This window comes from Artibeus jamaicensis, unplaced genomic scaffold (genome assembly GCF_021234435.1).
Source record: "Artibeus jamaicensis isolate MK-2021 breed Jamaican fruit bat unplaced genomic scaffold, CSHL_Jam_final scaffold_754, whole genome shotgun sequence".
In the NCBI taxonomy this organism is placed as follows: Eukaryota; Metazoa; Chordata; class Mammalia; order Chiroptera; family Phyllostomidae; genus Artibeus; species Artibeus jamaicensis.
Window position 1 is genome coordinate 5,850,545 of NW_026522054.1, and position 16,656 is coordinate 5,867,200.

A 16,656-nucleotide genomic window follows, 5' to 3' on the forward strand; every position below is an offset into this window, starting at 1 on the left:
CCTAAGAGTGAAGGCTTCTTTTTTTTTTTTAAAAACTGTGCATCAGAAAATAAAACCCAAGGATAACTAAAATAAATAAATCCCTTAGCTGTGTTTTATGATTTCACAAGTCAGCTTCCATTTAACGTCACTTGTGTAATTTTATGTGAAATTACCCAAACCAAAATTTCAGGAGGCAGTCAATTCTGTAAGGCAATATGCTCAATAGACCAAGGGCCTAATTTGGAATGTAAAACAATTTTTTAACAGAATTTACACGTAAATACATAATTAATGTTTCATTTAAAAAGTGTTCCAGCCCAGGCCGGTGTGGCTCAGTGGGCCGAGCACCGGCCTGTGAACCAGGGGCTGCCAGTGGAAGCCCACGCAGTGTAAACTATAAGGCACCGCCAAAGATTGAAGTGAGACTTAAACAAAGGAATCAGAAAGTTCAGTGCTGTTCAGATGTCAATTTTCCCCAAATCGATCTACACATTAGACTAAATCTCAATCAAAATCACAACAGGCTTTTAAATAAATAAATAAATAAATAAATAAACAAACAAACTGATGGTTGATTTTAAGATTTAAATGGGAACGTGGGAAACAGAATTAACCAAAACAACTTTTCAGACGAACTTAAGGAACTTAAACTACTGGATTTCAAAACTGACTATAAGGCTACAGTGGTAAAGACAGTGTGTCTGGTGCTGGGGCAGGAAAAGAGACCGGCGTGTAGACAGACAGACGTGCAGACAGACGGACGTGCAGACAGACGGACGTGCAGACAGCACCAGGGCACAGAAACAGACCCACACGCACACGGTCTATCGACCGCAGACAAATGTGCCATGGCGATTCAACAGGAAAAGGACGACCTGCTTAGCAACTGACCTGCATGTACACAAAAAGGGGAACCTTGCCCCTCACCTCGTACTGCATTTAAAAAGTCCATTCAGAATTAATCATAGGCCTAAATAGAAGGGTTAACACTATAAAACTGCTAGACAAACCAGGAGAAAAATCTTAGCGGCCTTGGGTTGAGCACAGATTTCGTCAATGTGACTGACACGCACTAGCACGCCACCCAAACGAGCTACGCACCACCTCTTGGTCTCTTCATGGAGGACGACTTCCCGGAAAGACCGAAGCCATTGGTGCTGATCACTCGTTCGGTGCCCACAGTGCTTGGAGTTTCCTTCCGCCTTGTGGCGCCTGGGCCGACATCCAGCTCCAGTCTGGGGCAGTAATTCCTGTGCCAAATGCTACTGATGCTGGATGACTTCTGACACGCTTTATCATCCCAGCTGCGGCTTCTTGACTGGGCAGGCTGGAACAGTAAAAGAAAAACGGCTCCTTGAAGGAAAATGGTCGATTTATTCCCCTCTGCATCAACATAAATTATAAGCAAATAATTAAATTACTCTTAAGAAGAACAGCTTTTTGATGAAATATCTGTCCTGGAATAACCTTTTCTACTTTTTTGGTCCCACAATGTTACTTAACGTGTCTTGTATTCTTAGGTCTGTTTCTCTTCTAACAAGGGTCAAGTGACCTTGTTAGCTCATTTCTCAGAAATGAAAAATAAAACTTCTTAAGGTGAATAGTGCAAGATAAGAGATTGCAATGGAAGAAGTACAGGCCAAAAAATGGACTTTTAAAATTTGGGTATTATTTCAATAGACATTAATGAGCTTAACGATCACCTGGCAATAAGCCTCTAAATAATCATTTACATGCCTTTCACAAAGCACCTGGACGTTAAAACCGTCAAATTATGTATTTAAAGTAATCTGCTGTCCCACCTCTAGAAACTGTTGAGTCAAACTAAAACCACCGACGTTACCGAACACTGGTTCCCCTGAAGCCCACACTTGGAACCATCTTCAGTGGACAGGCAGGAACGAATGGCTACGCTGAGACTTACATGAAAACATGCAAGTTCCCCTGTAAAAGGCCTTCCTGCCGGTCAGTATGGGTGTATCCACCTCCTCTATCTGTTGAATAAATGAACGAATGGCAGTTACACGGCCTCTTGCAGCCTCTCAGACCAGAAAACTTGGAAACAAGCTGGCCTGCTTTCATGGCTAAGTCCCTTTGCTTCTTTTAGTGGCCTTGTTGGCTGATAGTTTCTGCTTTCTCATCATTTCCAGTCCAATTCAGGTGTTTTTTACCCTTGCTCATGAATTCAGTCCTTTACTAAGCTTTTATTAAGCACATTGAACATAGTTAGGTTAGCTAGTATTTTGGAGGACAAATAAAAATAAAATATAATCCATGCTTGTAAGGACTTAGCAACAAAAGATAATAAAACCCACATTTATGAAGACTGCATTCTTTTGGGAAGGATCAAAAAATAAACCATAGAGACACATAAATTATGTAGCAGAAAGTGCTAAGGAAAAAAAGAGAAATGTAATTAGGGAAAGCCAATGTGGAATGAAGAGTTTGTTTGTTGACTGCGGATAGATTTCAGGTTACAGAAGTCATTTCCGTAGATTCAAGAGACATTTAGAATTACGGGCCTGGCACAGAGGCCAAACACCGGGTCAGAACACATACGAATGAAAAGTCTGAATGAAAATACGAACAGAAAAGAGAAAAGCTGGAAGAGTGCACTGTAAGCGGCACATACAGCCAGGAGCAAGTGGAAGAGAACAGGAAGGGGCTTAAAGAACACGGCAGGTGCCGGTTAAAGATATTTGCTAGACTGCGAACGAGTGAGAACAGCTCGGGCCCCACGAGCAGCGTGCTTCTAGGTGTCGGCCTCCCGCAATACCAAACGACAAGGCTGGGCAGGATGAGGTCCTGGCATGTTCACGGGAAATGTTCAAGTCTACAGGTTTGACAGCACATAATGTGGTCACTTTGTAATTCAAGGACATGAACCGATATACCTACATTCTAAGAGAGAGAATTTCTCTAGCATCGACATGTTTTCAACCTATTCTCTGCAGTGTGCCTCGATAGAAAAATGCTTAAAATATGTTTACCAAATGAAGATCTGCCTTTAGCCACAGTTCAGAGACATAACCGAAATACAACTAAAACGTGCTTTTGGAAAGAAGCCATTAAAATGTTACCATAGCAGTGTCTGGATTGTAGTCATCAATCTGCTCAAAAGTATTTACATCTTTATTTCCGAGTGCTATTTGAAGAGCTATAGAATCATCAACGTACCTAGGTTGGTAAGATTAAGGAAAGATGCTTTCATCAGCAAGCAAACAGAAGCCACTGTGTCAAGACTACAAAGCACATCCCACCATCAGAGAAAATCTTCAGTTTCGTAACCTCGGTGGGCCCTCCTTTTACACTCAGCATCACCAAAGGCAGCAGATGGGCTCACTTCCAGCTGTCACTGCAGGAGCTGGCTGTTTTCTGAAGCAAAGCCCCCAGTCATCAACCGACTCCCTTTCAAGAAACAGTGGAAAGTCCTAGCCCCCACCTGAGTGGCTGGGGGGGCCTAGGGCCCATGGGTGTGGCCAGTGGCTGGAGGAGGGGCCTCCGGCCTGCTCCTCCTGATTCCCAGAGCTGTTTCTTTTACCACGAGTGTTTGTCTTCAGTGCCACCTTTGAAATACGTTCCTGAAGTGCCCAACTCTGGACGTGTTACTATCAAGTCAATCTAAGTAATTAGCAAGTTATAATGAACAAGACTCAGATTTATACAGAAGAGTTGCTCTGTATTTTCACTAGAATGGTAATTCAAATCAACAAAATGCAGATTTCACCATAAAAGAACAAGCAAAAAACAATTTGTAAGCCTTTTACTGACCATTTCACTAAACATGTCACCAAAAGCCCACGGAGGAACTGAAAATTCTGCCACCCTGCCTCAGAAAGGATACCGCCCAGCGTAGCTCAGGGTTTCAGGGTCGACGTCATCTCCGTAATCATTCAGAGGGATGAGTTTCCTCCGGATGGGGTCGAAAACTAGCTGATAGAGGAAGGTGTTGTTAGCCCGAATGAATCCTTCGATGTAATCTTCTGGTACTGTTATGTTCATCTTGAGATAATACCCGATTTTCTTGATGACCTAATAATGGGTGCAAAAATATTTCCGAGTTATCTGCAGACCAAGAATACAGAGCGTATCAGCCCCAGGACCAAGCAGCCTGCATGAACGGAGGGGGAGGAGAAACAGAAAACCGCTGCTTTCACCTCCATTAACAACCTCTACCACCAACCAAAATTCTGAGTCTCTAGGACAGCATTCTGTTTGCTTTTCCTATTGTTAATCCAGAGAGTGAAAAACTCAGTCACACATCAAGTTTATATTCCCAGGTATAAGTTGAAGATCCTCTTCACCCTCAAAGTGTCTTTCATTCAGAAGGCAAAAAACAACATACAAAACTCGAGAATTAAAAAACCCCAAGTAGCCCTGGCTGGTGTAGCTCAGTGGATTGAGCACAGCCTGCAAACCCGAGGATCGTGGTTCGATTCCCAGTCGGGGCACAAGCCCGGGTTGCAGGCCAGTTCCCAGCAGGGGATGCACAAGAGGCAACCACACATTGATGTTTCTTTCCCTCTCTCCTTCCCTTCCCCTCTAAAGATAAATAAATAAAATCTTTAAAAAAAAAACACACACAAAAACCCCAAATATTCCCAGATAATATTTTCAAAGCAAAGTTGGCGTTCTAACTCCTCCTAACAGAGTCATAGGGGATTGAAGCTGGAAGTGGTTTTGAACATTTGATACCGAACTCCTGGTGGCGCAGGGCAGACCCAGGAACCGAAGGGATCCCGAGTCACAGACAGCGAGGGCGCGTTACTCTCCCGCCGGCTCTGCCACCGTCCCAGCCCAGAGATCTTCCCCTCCAACGGCGCCGTCCCCAGCCCCGAGGACTCGCTCCTCGTCCCGGGAAACGGAACACGGGAGCTCTGCCCTGCACTCTCGGGGCTCTTATCAGAGAACTTCTAGGGCAGTGACTGCAGCAACTCAGAATTCCCCCGAGTTCCCGCCTCCACGACGCAGGACACTGCATCGGACCGTGGGGGAAGCAGAGAGGAGACCCCGCTGTCTCCATTAAAGCCACATCGAAGAGGTTCATGTAAATGTGCAATTCTCACCATTTTCACTGGGTTTAGAAGACATGGCTACTTTTCATAAAAAGAATTTAGTATCGTTCATTTTAAGTGAATTAATAAACTTCTGTTTTCATTGCTGATTTGGTAAATGTCGAGAGGGATAACCCACATAAACTCAAAGTACGTGCAAAAAGAGCTTTTAGAGCGTCAAGGGGTCCTGAGACCCAAAGTTGGAGGACCACTACTGAGCAATAGGACAAAAACCAAAGGCAGTACGTGTTAATGCTATTTCTACCGGAATATTTTAAAGAGCCCTTAAGCCTCTTCATATTTCTCTTCATTTAAAAAGTCACTACTGCTCTTTGGTCCATTGCTGAAAACATGGTCCGTCCATTGCCAAAAGCAGAGTCCCAGAGTGTCGAGTCATTTTCTTACTTCAGTGACACGGAGTTGGCTGTTAACAGAACAGTTAAAACCCCCGCCGTTCTGGGTGCTCCATCCATGGTTTAAGAAACGCTCCAGACGGCGAACGCGCCGCTCGGTAAGCCGCCCTCACCTTCACGATGTCCGGGTTGTTGGCCAGCCGCAGCACCCTGCAGGCCTTCGCGAGGCCCACGCCGCGCAGCGAGGAGAGGTAGTCGCAGCCCGACAGGATGCACATGTAGCGGAACTTCTCCTCCGTGAACACGCCCCCGAACTGCCGGCACATGCCCAGCCGGGCCTGGTCGATTTCCAGTCCATTTCCGACCTGGTCCATCTTTAAAATCACCTTCAAAGAGAAGGGAAATTGTTAACGCCTACGAGGCTGTGATCCATTGTGATATTTCTGAGGTGTGTCTTGCTCTTCATGGTAACAATGGAAGGGAGTGAGATAAACATGCCAATTACCTGCTGTCATATCTGCAAATAAATAATCACAGTGGCTGGGACTGTGACCCAAGGAAAGCCCTTTCTGCACCTACTGGTGCCCACTTACATTCCACGGCTGTCAAACGGCAGTTTGTACAGAAAGCACTCGCCTTCCACTGTCACTTTTTTTTTAAGTAACCCTTTTTATCTTTAAAGTGAGACATGTTCATTACAGAAAATCTGGAAAACAGAGATTCACGAGGAGCAATACAGAAGTTGCCCTAAATTTCCCATCTATCACTGTTGCCCAGCACACTAACCTTCAGACACATATCCCTCTAGTTGTTTATGAAACATAGATAATATAGATAAAATAAATAACAGTACTAACAAAAGGGAGGTCCTCCTATACTTTCCTATCTTAATTTTCCCCTTTACTATACCATTAAAATTTCCATTAAAGTTTTATTCACAATCCCATCAATAATTAGTTCACTTAATCTGGAGCACTTCCGCCAAGATGGAGGGATAGGTGGATATACCGTGCCTTCTCACACAACCAACTTTAGAGACAACTAAATATTAGCAACAGAAAACACAGCCAGAACACAGAAAATTGAACTTTTCGGAAGTCTGTTAACAACAAATTCTTCAGTCTGACTGATAAGGGGCAAAACCAGCAGCTGGTGGAGCGGGGTTGCACAGGACACCTCAGTCAGACGGACTCGGGCGCTAGAAATCCAGGCGCAGGGTTGGACTTAGTGAGAGACCCAGTGACCGCGGGGAAACAGAGAGGGAGCAGGGCTACGGGTTGACTGTGGTCGCGGCTTTGTGCGCAGATAGACGAGCGAGGGAGTGGGCGCTTGGACTGGGGCCCGGCGGGTCCCGCAGCAAGTGGCAGCGGCGCCCCTACTTCCCTGCTCTGACCCCACCTCCACATACAGCGTCATAACCCAGCGACTCTGAGTGGCCAGGCCCAGGTGAACCACCTAAAGCTCTGCTCCTCACCCAGCTGAGAGAAGCAGCAGAGGGCGCTGCCATTTCCCTGCTCTGACCCCGCCTCCACATACAGCGTCATAACCCAGCGACTCTGAGTGGCCAGGCCCAGGTGAACCACCTAAAGCTCTGCTCCTCACCCAGCTGAGTGAAGCAGCAGAGGGCGCCGCCATTTCCCTGATCTGACCCCGCCTCCACATACAGCATCATAACCCAGCGACTCTGAGTGGCCCGTCCCTGGTGAACCACCTAAGGCACTGCCACAGGAAACAGGAGAGGGCGCCGCCATTTCCCTGCTCTGACCACGCCCCCACATACAGCGTCATAACCCAGCGACTCTGAGTGGCCTGGCCCAGGTGAACCACCTAAAGCTCTGCTCCTCACCCAGCTGAGAGAAACAGCAGAGGGGGCCGCCATTTCCCTGATCTGACCCCGCCTCCACATACAGCGTCATAACCCAGCGACTCTGAGTGGCCAGGCCCAGGTGAACCACCTAAAGCTCTGCTCCTCACCCAGCTGAGAGAAGCAGCAGAGGGCGCCGCCATTTCCCTGCTCTGACCCCACCTCCACATACAGCGTCATAACCCAGCGACTCTGAGTGGCCCGGCCCAGGTGAACCACCTAAAGCTCTGCTCCTCACAAAACAGCAGAGGGCGCCGCCATTTCCCTGCTCTGACCACGCCTCCACATACAGCGTCATAACCCAGCGACTCTGAGTGGCCAGGCCCAGGTGAACCACCTAAAGCTCTGCTCCTCACCCAGCTGAGAGAAGCAGCAGAGGGCGCCGCCATTTCCCTGATCTGACCCCGCCTCCACATACAGCGTCATAACCCAGCGACTCTGAGTGGCCAGGCCCAGGTGAACCACCTAAAGCTCTGCTCCTCACCCAGCTGAGAGAAGCAGCAGAGGGCGCCGCCATTTCCCTGATCTGACCACGCCTCCACATACAGCGTCATAACCCAGCGACTCTGAGTGGCCCGTCCCTGGTGAACCACCTAAGGCACAAAACAGGAGAGGGCGCCGCCATTTCCCTGCTCTGACCACGCCCCCACATACAGCGTCATAACCCAGCGACTCTGAGTGGCCAGGCCCAGGTGAACCACCTAAAGCTCTGCTCCTCACCCAGCTGAGAGAAGCAGCAGAGGGCGCCGCCATTTCCCTGATCTGACCCCGCCTCCACATACAGCGTCATAACCCAGCGACTCTGAGTGGCCAGGCCCAGGTGAACCACCTAAAGCTCTGCTCCTCACCCAGCTGAGAGAAGCAGCAGAGGGTGCCGCCATTTCCCTGCTCTGACCCCGCCTCCACATACAGCGTCATAACCCAGCGACTCTGAGTGGCCCGTCCCTGGTGAACCACCTAAGGCACAAAACAGGAGAGGGCGCCGCCATTTCCCTGCTCTGACCACGCCCCCACATACAGCGTCATAACCCAGCGACTCTGAGTGGCCAGGCCCAGGTGAACCACCTAAAGCTCTGCTCCTCACCCAGCTGAGAGAAGCAGCAGAGGGCGCCGCCATTTCCCTGCTCTGACCCCGCCTCCACATACAGCGTCATAACCCAGCGACTCTGAGTGGCCCGGCCCTGGTGAACCACCTAAAGCTCTGCTCCTCACCCAGCTGAGAGAAGCAGCAGAGGGCGCCGCCATTTCCCTGATCTGACCCCGCCTCCACATACAGCGTCATAACCCAGCGACTCTGAGTGGCCCGTCCCAGGTGAACCACCTAAGGCCCCACAAAGCAGGAGAGGGTGCCGCCATTTCCCTGATCTGACCACGCCTCCACATACAGCGTCATAACCCAGCGACTCTGAGTGGCCAGGCCCAGGTGAACCACCTAAAGCTCTGCTCCTCACCCAGCTGAGAGAAGCAGCAGAGGGCGCCGCCATTTCCCTGATCTGACCCCGCCTCCACATGCAGCGTCACAACCCAGCTACCTGGGAGTCCAAGGCTCCGCTCCTCATACTTAACCGGCACAAACAGACCAAAAATGGCTCAAGATCTCAAAGCCCCAGAGCCTATAAATCTAAGCAGTGAAGAAATAGCAAAACTCTCAGATGCACAGTTTAAAACACTGGTGATCAGGATCCTCACAGAACTGGTTGATTATACCGACAAATTAGACAAATATATGAAGGCAAAACTAATTGAAATGAATGAAATTGCACAGGACACCAATAGCGATGAAAAGGAAACTGGGACTCAAATCAATGGAGTGGACCAGAAGAAAGCAAATAATGGCCAAACAGAAAAGAGTCAAGAAGCAAGAATTCAAAGAAATGAGGAGAGTCTTAGGAACCTCCAGGACATCTTTAAACGCTCCAACATCCGAATTATAGGAGTACCAGAGGGGGAAAGGCACAGCCACCAGTGGAAAACTTATTTGAACAAATAATAAAGGAGAATTTCCCCAATCTGGCAAAGGAAATAGACTTCTAGGAAATCCAGGAAGCTCAGAGAGTCCCAAAGAAGTTGGACCCAAGAAGGAACACACCAAGGCACATCATCATTACATTAGCCAAGATTAAAATGAAGGAGAGAATCCTAGAAGCAGCAAGAGCTAAGGGGACAGTCACCTACAAAGGAGTCCCCATCAGACTGTCAGCAGATTTCTTAAAAGAGACCTTCCAGGCAAGAAGGGGCTGGAAAGAGGTATTCCAAGTCATGAAATCCAAAGACCTACAACCAAGATTGCTCTATCCAGCAAAACTTTCATTTAGAATAGAAGGACAGATAAGGTGCTTCTCAGATAAGATCAAATTCAAGGAGTTCATCATCACCAAGCCCTTATTATATGAAATGTTAAATGGACTTATCGAAGAAAAAGAAGTTAAGAAAAAAACATGAACAGCGAAAGGACAGCAAACTCACAGTTATTAAGAACCACACCGAAAACAAAAGCAAACTAAAAGGACAGCTAGATCAGGAGTGGAAACATAGAAATGAAGATCTCAAGGAGGGTTAGCAACAGGGGAGTGGGAGGAGGAGAAGGGGGGAGAAGGTACAGAAAATAAGTAGCATAGAGAGTAGATAGAAAATAGATGGGGGGCAAGAATAGCATGGGAAATATAGAATCTAAAGAACTTGAGACACATGGTCATAAACTAAAGGGGGGTAATAGTGGGGACGGGGGTAGGGTGGAGGGGAATGAAGGGGGGGAATAGAACAACTGTAACAGCATAATCAATAAAAAAATAATTAAAAAAAATTAGTTCGCTTAATCTACTGAAAAATATAAAGCACCTAAGTTGTTATTACTAAGAAATAAGACTAGTAAGTCTACATTCTACTAAAGAATTTGGACAAAACAATATAACACTCTAACTTAAGGCTTATTCTGAAAAACACACAGATGATACAAAGTGTCAAACAGCAAAACACTTTTCATTTTAAATAATTTTTAACATTGTAAGTAGAAATTAATGTCAGGTATTAAATAAAATATTAGTGGAGAGGAAAACTTCAGCTCCTTGATCTATACTCTTTAAGTACCTTTTTGCAGCCAAAGGCGAGGAGGTCAGAGTCCTCCGTAATTATGGCTTGGACAATACCAGCTTTGTTGAGATAGGCCAACTGCGCGTCCGCTTCATACGGCGCCACGAGACAATCGACGCCCTGGGCCCGAGCAGCCTGTGACAGAAGACCCGTCAATGTGCAGGACAGCATGTGGGAACAGCTGACAACTTCCTGTCCCAAATCCATGCCGTTGCCAACTTCCACATGCAGAACACCGCTTCAAAAGCCACCTCCTTTGAAGTTCGCTTTTCCTGCTTTTAGTCCTGGCATGTGTGTATTTAACTGATCATATAGCCCCTAAGTCTTTTAAAAATCAACTTATACGTTTGGGGACAATACTGCCATACACTGAGGGAGTGAGGGGGGCAATAACTGATAAGCCACAAAATTTATTTCAAACTCAAGAAAGCTTCCATCTTAAGAATGGTTATGCTCTAGAAGTATATAAGACCTCTTTAGACATCTGAATGTATGTTCGGATGGTGGGTTCTCTTGTCAGACTGCACGAGTCTGACAACGATGAACTGTAGAATCTAATCACTCCATTTATTTTCCCATTTGTTTATCAAGCAGTGTGAGCACAGGCCCGCAAAGGGGAAGCGAGGGCTGTGATTGTGGGCAGGTGGACACTAATATTTGCAGTAACAAAAAGACACTTCGAAGCAGAGCAGGTTAGGTGGCCTGGAAGCCCCAGAGTTCCCAGGCCAGCAAGGCTGGCCCGAGGTCTCTAATAGGCGTGAAGGGTCTGTAAACAGTGAAGACTCCAGGAGGGTGGGGCGGGGCTGATCCTCCGGAACGTGCCCCTTCGTCTGCGCAGGGCGTGCGTGCTGCTGGAGTTGGAGTGACTTATCTGAGAAGGGAGGCTTTCTCCCTCCGAAACTGCTGTGTCCCTCCGACCTCAGCCCTCCCCAGATCAGGACGACAGCAACGTTCCTCTCCTCACCCCTTCTCATCTGCTCTCCCATTAACACACAACGTCAGTGACCCCCGCCCTTCGGGACTCCAGCCTCAGCCCTGCCCTCGCTTACTTTAATCACTCCGTGGGCCATCGCGTGCGTGATGTTGACACAGCGGGTGAAGCACTCTCTGGCCTCCGAGACCTTCCCCTCACGGAGAAGCTGCTTCCCCTTAAGAAGGTTGGCTTGTCGTCTTCTGCAAGGGAAAAAAGAGGCTGATCCAGAAACTATAATAAAACCCCAATTCAAGAAAGGTTCCTAGAACGGAAAGAAGTTGGACCCCTTTGGAAGTGCACACCAGGTCCTTGAGCCTGTTAACCCAGATCCCCTGGGCTTCTGGGCAAAAGGAAGGAGAGATTCACAAATACACAGTCGCCTCGGCTCCCCAGGCCTGCCCACAGCAAGGCTTGACGTCCGAAGATGGATTAACGAAGGCGCTTAAGAGGAAGACACGGTGAGTCAAGACTTCTACATCAAAACTAACCTTCAAGTATGAAGGACAGAACTTTATCAGCATACCAGGAACCTGAGGGGATCCTTTGTGAGGCTTTAAAACTGCCTCAGCAAATTAAAAACCATAGCATCGACCTCGATGCACGTAAGTCAGAGATTAAACAGAGACTCGACTTACTCTCTTCTAGACGCCTCCACCTCTTTCTTAGAAGGTAAAGTACATCCATCAAATACGAGAATGGGCTTGACTCCGTGACACAGCAACATATTCACAAATTTCATACAAAATCCTACATACCTGCGAAAAGAAAGGAAACGCATTCAGGTGTTCTGCATCTTGTAAGGTGAAACTTCTGCTTTTTAAAACCAATGACCTGAACTGTGAAGAGAGGTTTTTATTTTTACTTTTTTAAGAAAATGTTTTCATAGGAAATGGAAACTAATGTAGACGTGGGCTCAAACCCTGCCTCGGACCCTGGTAAGCCCTGTGCCAGTCAGTGGTCACCTGGCCCCGCACGCCCGGCTGTCTCCACCTGCAGGTGGACAGGCTCCGGTGTCCCTCCAGGTGTACCCCTGTGCGCTTGCCCACCTTGCCTTGTCTCCCATTTTGATTTTTTTGGCTTGGAAAGATTTCAAAGCTATTGAAAAGCTGGAAGGATTGTCCAACCACCCCATTATCACACCCAAGGAATTTATCAGCAATAATATATCATCTATTATACAGTCTACATTAAACTTTGTCTCACGGTCCCAGTGATGTTTCTTACAGTCAGTGGCGTCTCGGTAAATGCCCGACAGCCAGTTTGGGGTACGGAGTGCCTGACTTGTAGCACGTCAGTTTCCCCGACAGAAGTGGTCTACAATGACCACAAACTACCAGCGTGGGGTCCCTGAACTGCGAGAAGGTGTGCAGGAAACTCGAGTGAACTGGGGTTTCCAACACAGTTCTGCTACAGATTTTACCCCCAGGCCAGGATCCAAATACGGATCACATATTGAGTTTAGTTTTTATTCTGTGGAGGCAATTCACAAGAATAACTACAACTCCCATTATTTCATTAAAAAAGGGTCTTTTAACTCCAAATAGAAATAGAAAGGCATAATCTTAAAAAGCAATCATTTAAATCAGATACATTCAATGAAAGATTTACTTTGTTGTCCTTATTTTTTTTCTTATGAACCAGTGAAAACCAAGCCGAGCTGATCTACGCAGCAATCACTATGATCTGATTAAATGTCACATAAAAACAGGGGAAAGCCACATAGAGTTGTAATTGATTTAAAAACCTTTAACCAGACAGAACACAAACATCAGCTACCGGGGCCCTCGTTCTATGTACTTCCAGGTCAGCACATACAGACCTACTTTATTCTTGATAAAGGTCCTAAAAGTTTATCATAGGCCCCCTGACTCTTCTGGCCTCATCTGGTTAATATTCCCATCCAAGGGTGGACAAAAAATGGATAATAAACTCTATGAGATGTGATTTATTAGCTGCTTTGGGAAAGAAGACTAAAATACACAATACTTTGATCAAAGTCCTGAAACCTTTTAGCTCAGTACACATTTACTGGACCGTAACCACATGGCAGGTCCCACTGTAAAGGGTATTCATTCCCTGCGTGTGGACAGCTCTTCCAACTAGTCAAAAGTCTCAGAATCCCCAGGAATTACAAAAGCTAGACATGAAGGTTTCCCCCCATGAAGAAATATTCAGAGACCATGAAGAAGCAATAAAAAAAAACGCATAGTCTTCAAGTATAATCACAACTGCTCGGATTTAATGGTGACAAAGAAATTGGCTTAAAAATTGATCCCAGCAGTCGGAGTGGCAGACGGTGACAACCCTTCAATCCCACTCACTGTACAGGCCATGTGTTCAAGGTGACTCTGCAGGCCTGCGCCGAACTCTCACGGTTCGGTAACGACTTTCCCCCTTTCTCCTAAGAAACAAACAGGGTTCATTGACCCATTTTCCCTACAGTCCACTGTGTTTAAGGAAGTCACATTAGGATCTGCGAGACTTTCCTCTGGGAAACCAATGATACAACATATTGCAAAATAGAAAATACATAATAAGTACCCAACTCCCTGGAGAAAAATCTGTCCAGGAATTGTGCTTGTTTTTCTAATGTTTCTATTTAAAAAAGAGAGAGGACACAGTCCTGCCTCAAATGAGGTCAAAATGGTCAAGTCCTGGCCCACCATTTTTAGTCCCCAGTGAAGCAAAAGGGAGCCAGAAGACCTCGCTCCTTTGAAGCAAATGCTTTGCTTTGGTAACAGGGCTTAGCAGTGTTGTCCGTACCCAAGAAAGTAAAAGTCTGAAATCACAGTGGATTTTCAGAATATCGTTAATGCGTTTATGTTAGACAAAGAAGCAAAGAGACACTCTTCCGTCTTTGTCCATCAGTGCGCTGACAGCTGGCTTATTCCAAATAAAAACTAGGCCTGTGTCATAGAGGGAAGTCATTCCCCACTTGGCAAAGGTCTAACGCGCACACTCTCACTTCTTGGTAAACCTGGCAGTGAATGAAAACGATCCTTTTCTGAAAATAAGGCATTATAATTTCACTCTTGTTTGGCAACGAATTAACACGAGGTCCAAACTTACTTATCAGTAGGTTCACCTTTGGCCAGTTTTTCGGCACAAGCGATAGCACCTTTGTGAAGCCAACAGTATGTGTCCACGGCGACTGCCTGGCCTTTATACTTCCTCACGTGGACGGGTTCAGAAGCTTCTTTGATGAACTGCAATAATCCATGTATTCCCATTGTGCCCAGTTAACTATACGATATGAAAGGAGAAAGGGAAAACGGCAATGTTTAAAGCCAATATATATTAACCAAAAGTCTTAGGGGAAAAAAAAGATGCTGGCAGCTGATAAGCACCTGTTACTGTTCAGATATTTGAGAATCAATGTTCTGAACTAGCTGGAGCCCAGTTTACCTGGGCTCCTCCCTGTCAAACCATTTCCCTAGTCTAGAATTTCCATACCAAACCCTAATACCGTCTCTAATGCCATGTGATAGTTCCTTCAAGTTTATTCTTTCCAAAGTGCTTTCCCACGTGGAATCATATGCACCCAAGCCCTTACTTAACACAGCACTGGACACATGGAGGGGCTAGGAAAGTATGGGGCTTTCTTCCCTCTAAAAAGGCTGCTAAAACCAATAAAATTGTTCTTGCTACGGCATCAAATTCTCTCTACACATGCATTATAAGAGCCAATATGCACATCAGCATGGGAAGGTGAGCATTTCAACTGAAAAATATAATAAATGCTTTGGGAGAAAAGTGTTAACTTCCCACCCCTTCCATCCAGATTGCAACCCCCACGGTCTTTCTGTATGGAAATTATGGATATCCTTCCTGAAGCAACTGCTTCCCCCCAAGTCCCCAGGATAAGAGACAGCACTGAGCATGGTGCAGTTGCTTGGCATTTCCTAACGTGAATCTCTCCCGCCAAACATTAGGTTTAGCAGGAAGGGAGGAGCGCAGGATCAGAAGTAAGCCTTACCCTGTTGATAATGGATTGCAGCTGATGCTCTAGTGCAACCGTTGCCAAATTTCAGCAGTTCGCAGACTCGCCACTTCACTCCAGGTGGCTGCAATTCACTTAAGGAGTGAGGGGGGGGGGGTGTTCTGAATTTTAATCTCAGCAGGTAACTTGGATGCAGGTGGTCCTCAAGCCACAGTGCGAGAAAACCAATTAATCTCCTACGTCTCAGATAATGTCCCTAAAGACTTTTCTTGCACTCGGAGGAAAACTGACACAGTCTACATTTCGTGAAACATAGTTTCTTCTAAGCTAGACGAATATCCTCGAGTACGTAATTCCTCTTCAGCATAATGAGACTGACTGAGTGCCACCAGACTCAAATCACTCAAGCAGACCAGCAGAGGGACAAGGAACAACAGCGACATCACCCTTTTACTCCTGTGCCACGCAGAGATGTACTGGAGTGGCTCGCCAGCCCATTCCAGAAGACGCGTTTTGCATTAACGAAAAAATCTACCTGTCAACATTTAAAAGTCGGGAGATCGCACGTAAAAACGGGACTGCTAGCTTCTGCAGAAAGTCTGACGACCGGCGCGCGGTCCTGCAGGGAAGGGTCGGCGGGGAGGGCGGACTGCCTCTCGATTCGCGAGCTGCAGCGCTCGCCTGGCCAAAAGCGTCCCTTCGCGACCAAACACCCTCCCGCACCGCGAACTGCCCTCGGGCAGCGCCTCCGCCGCGCTCTAGGATCCGGAGGAACGCGCGGAGCCGGAATCCCGAGACCGGAACGGGGGGCGCGCAGATGGACCCCGCGGGGACCAGCAAGAACCCACCCAAAGACTCCGTACAGGCCGCTCCGCTCACTTCCCGGGAAGGGTTCTCCCCGTCCGCTCGAGGGCAGCCGGGTGGGGTCCCGAAACCCGTCCCCAACGCCTCTGACTCACTACGGCCGCAGAACCAGAGGCACGCGCGTTGGATAGGCCTGACCTTTCAATTTGCGCGGGAGGCAGAGGCCCGCCCAGCGGAAGTGACGTCGGCGCAACACTGCCACGCCGGCTCCTCCTCCCGGGCCGCTTGCCTCCCAGAGACAGCGGGTGGCGCTGCCCGCCGAAAGGCCAGGCTCCGTTTTGAAGGGGCGGGAGGAGCTGAGCTGATGGCCAATAGAGGACGGAGCCCGGAAAGTTGGACTTTTTTTTCTTTCGCCAGGGCTGCTGGGAATTGTAGTTCCCTCCCGATAGCAGCCTTAGTTGCGGGCGTCTAAGTTCAGGCCTGCTGTCTGCGTTGAGATTTTTAAAACCTAAGAAAGGGTTCCAGGGAAGCAGAAGATACACCTAGGGTTATAACAGTCTTTGGACCCTTCCTGTAGAATTTGGGAAGGGAGAGAG

At 47.4% G+C, this 16,656-nt stretch overlaps 1 protein-coding gene across 3 annotated transcripts in view; it reads right to left on the reverse strand.

The window, feature by feature from the left end:
• The window catches only part of EXO1 (exonuclease 1), a 36,036-nt gene extending 19,779 nt beyond the window's left edge, over positions 1 to 16,257 (reverse strand). For 2 of the 3 annotated variants that reach the window (XM_053659622.1, XM_053659619.1), the window contains exons 1-9: positions 15,293 to 16,257; positions 14,386 to 14,559; positions 11,952 to 12,071; positions 11,393 to 11,516; positions 10,341 to 10,478; positions 5,563 to 5,775; positions 3,827 to 4,014; positions 3,063 to 3,159; positions 1,084 to 1,309 (exon numbers count right to left, since the gene is read on the reverse strand). In XM_053659622.1, the coding sequence (XP_053515597.1) occupies positions 1,084 to 1,309; positions 3,063 to 3,159; positions 3,827 to 4,014; positions 5,563 to 5,775; positions 10,341 to 10,478; positions 11,393 to 11,516; positions 11,952 to 12,071; positions 14,386 to 14,546 (1,267 nt within the window). In that variant the 5' untranslated portion in view covers positions 14,547 to 14,559; positions 15,293 to 16,257. The remainder of the gene's footprint in view (positions 1 to 1,083; positions 1,310 to 3,062; positions 3,160 to 3,826; positions 4,015 to 5,562; positions 5,776 to 10,340; positions 10,479 to 11,392; positions 11,517 to 11,951; positions 12,072 to 14,385; positions 14,560 to 15,292) is intronic. The other variant, XM_053659621.1, reaches the window with a different exon arrangement.
• Positions 16,258 to 16,656: the final 399 nt, after the last annotated feature.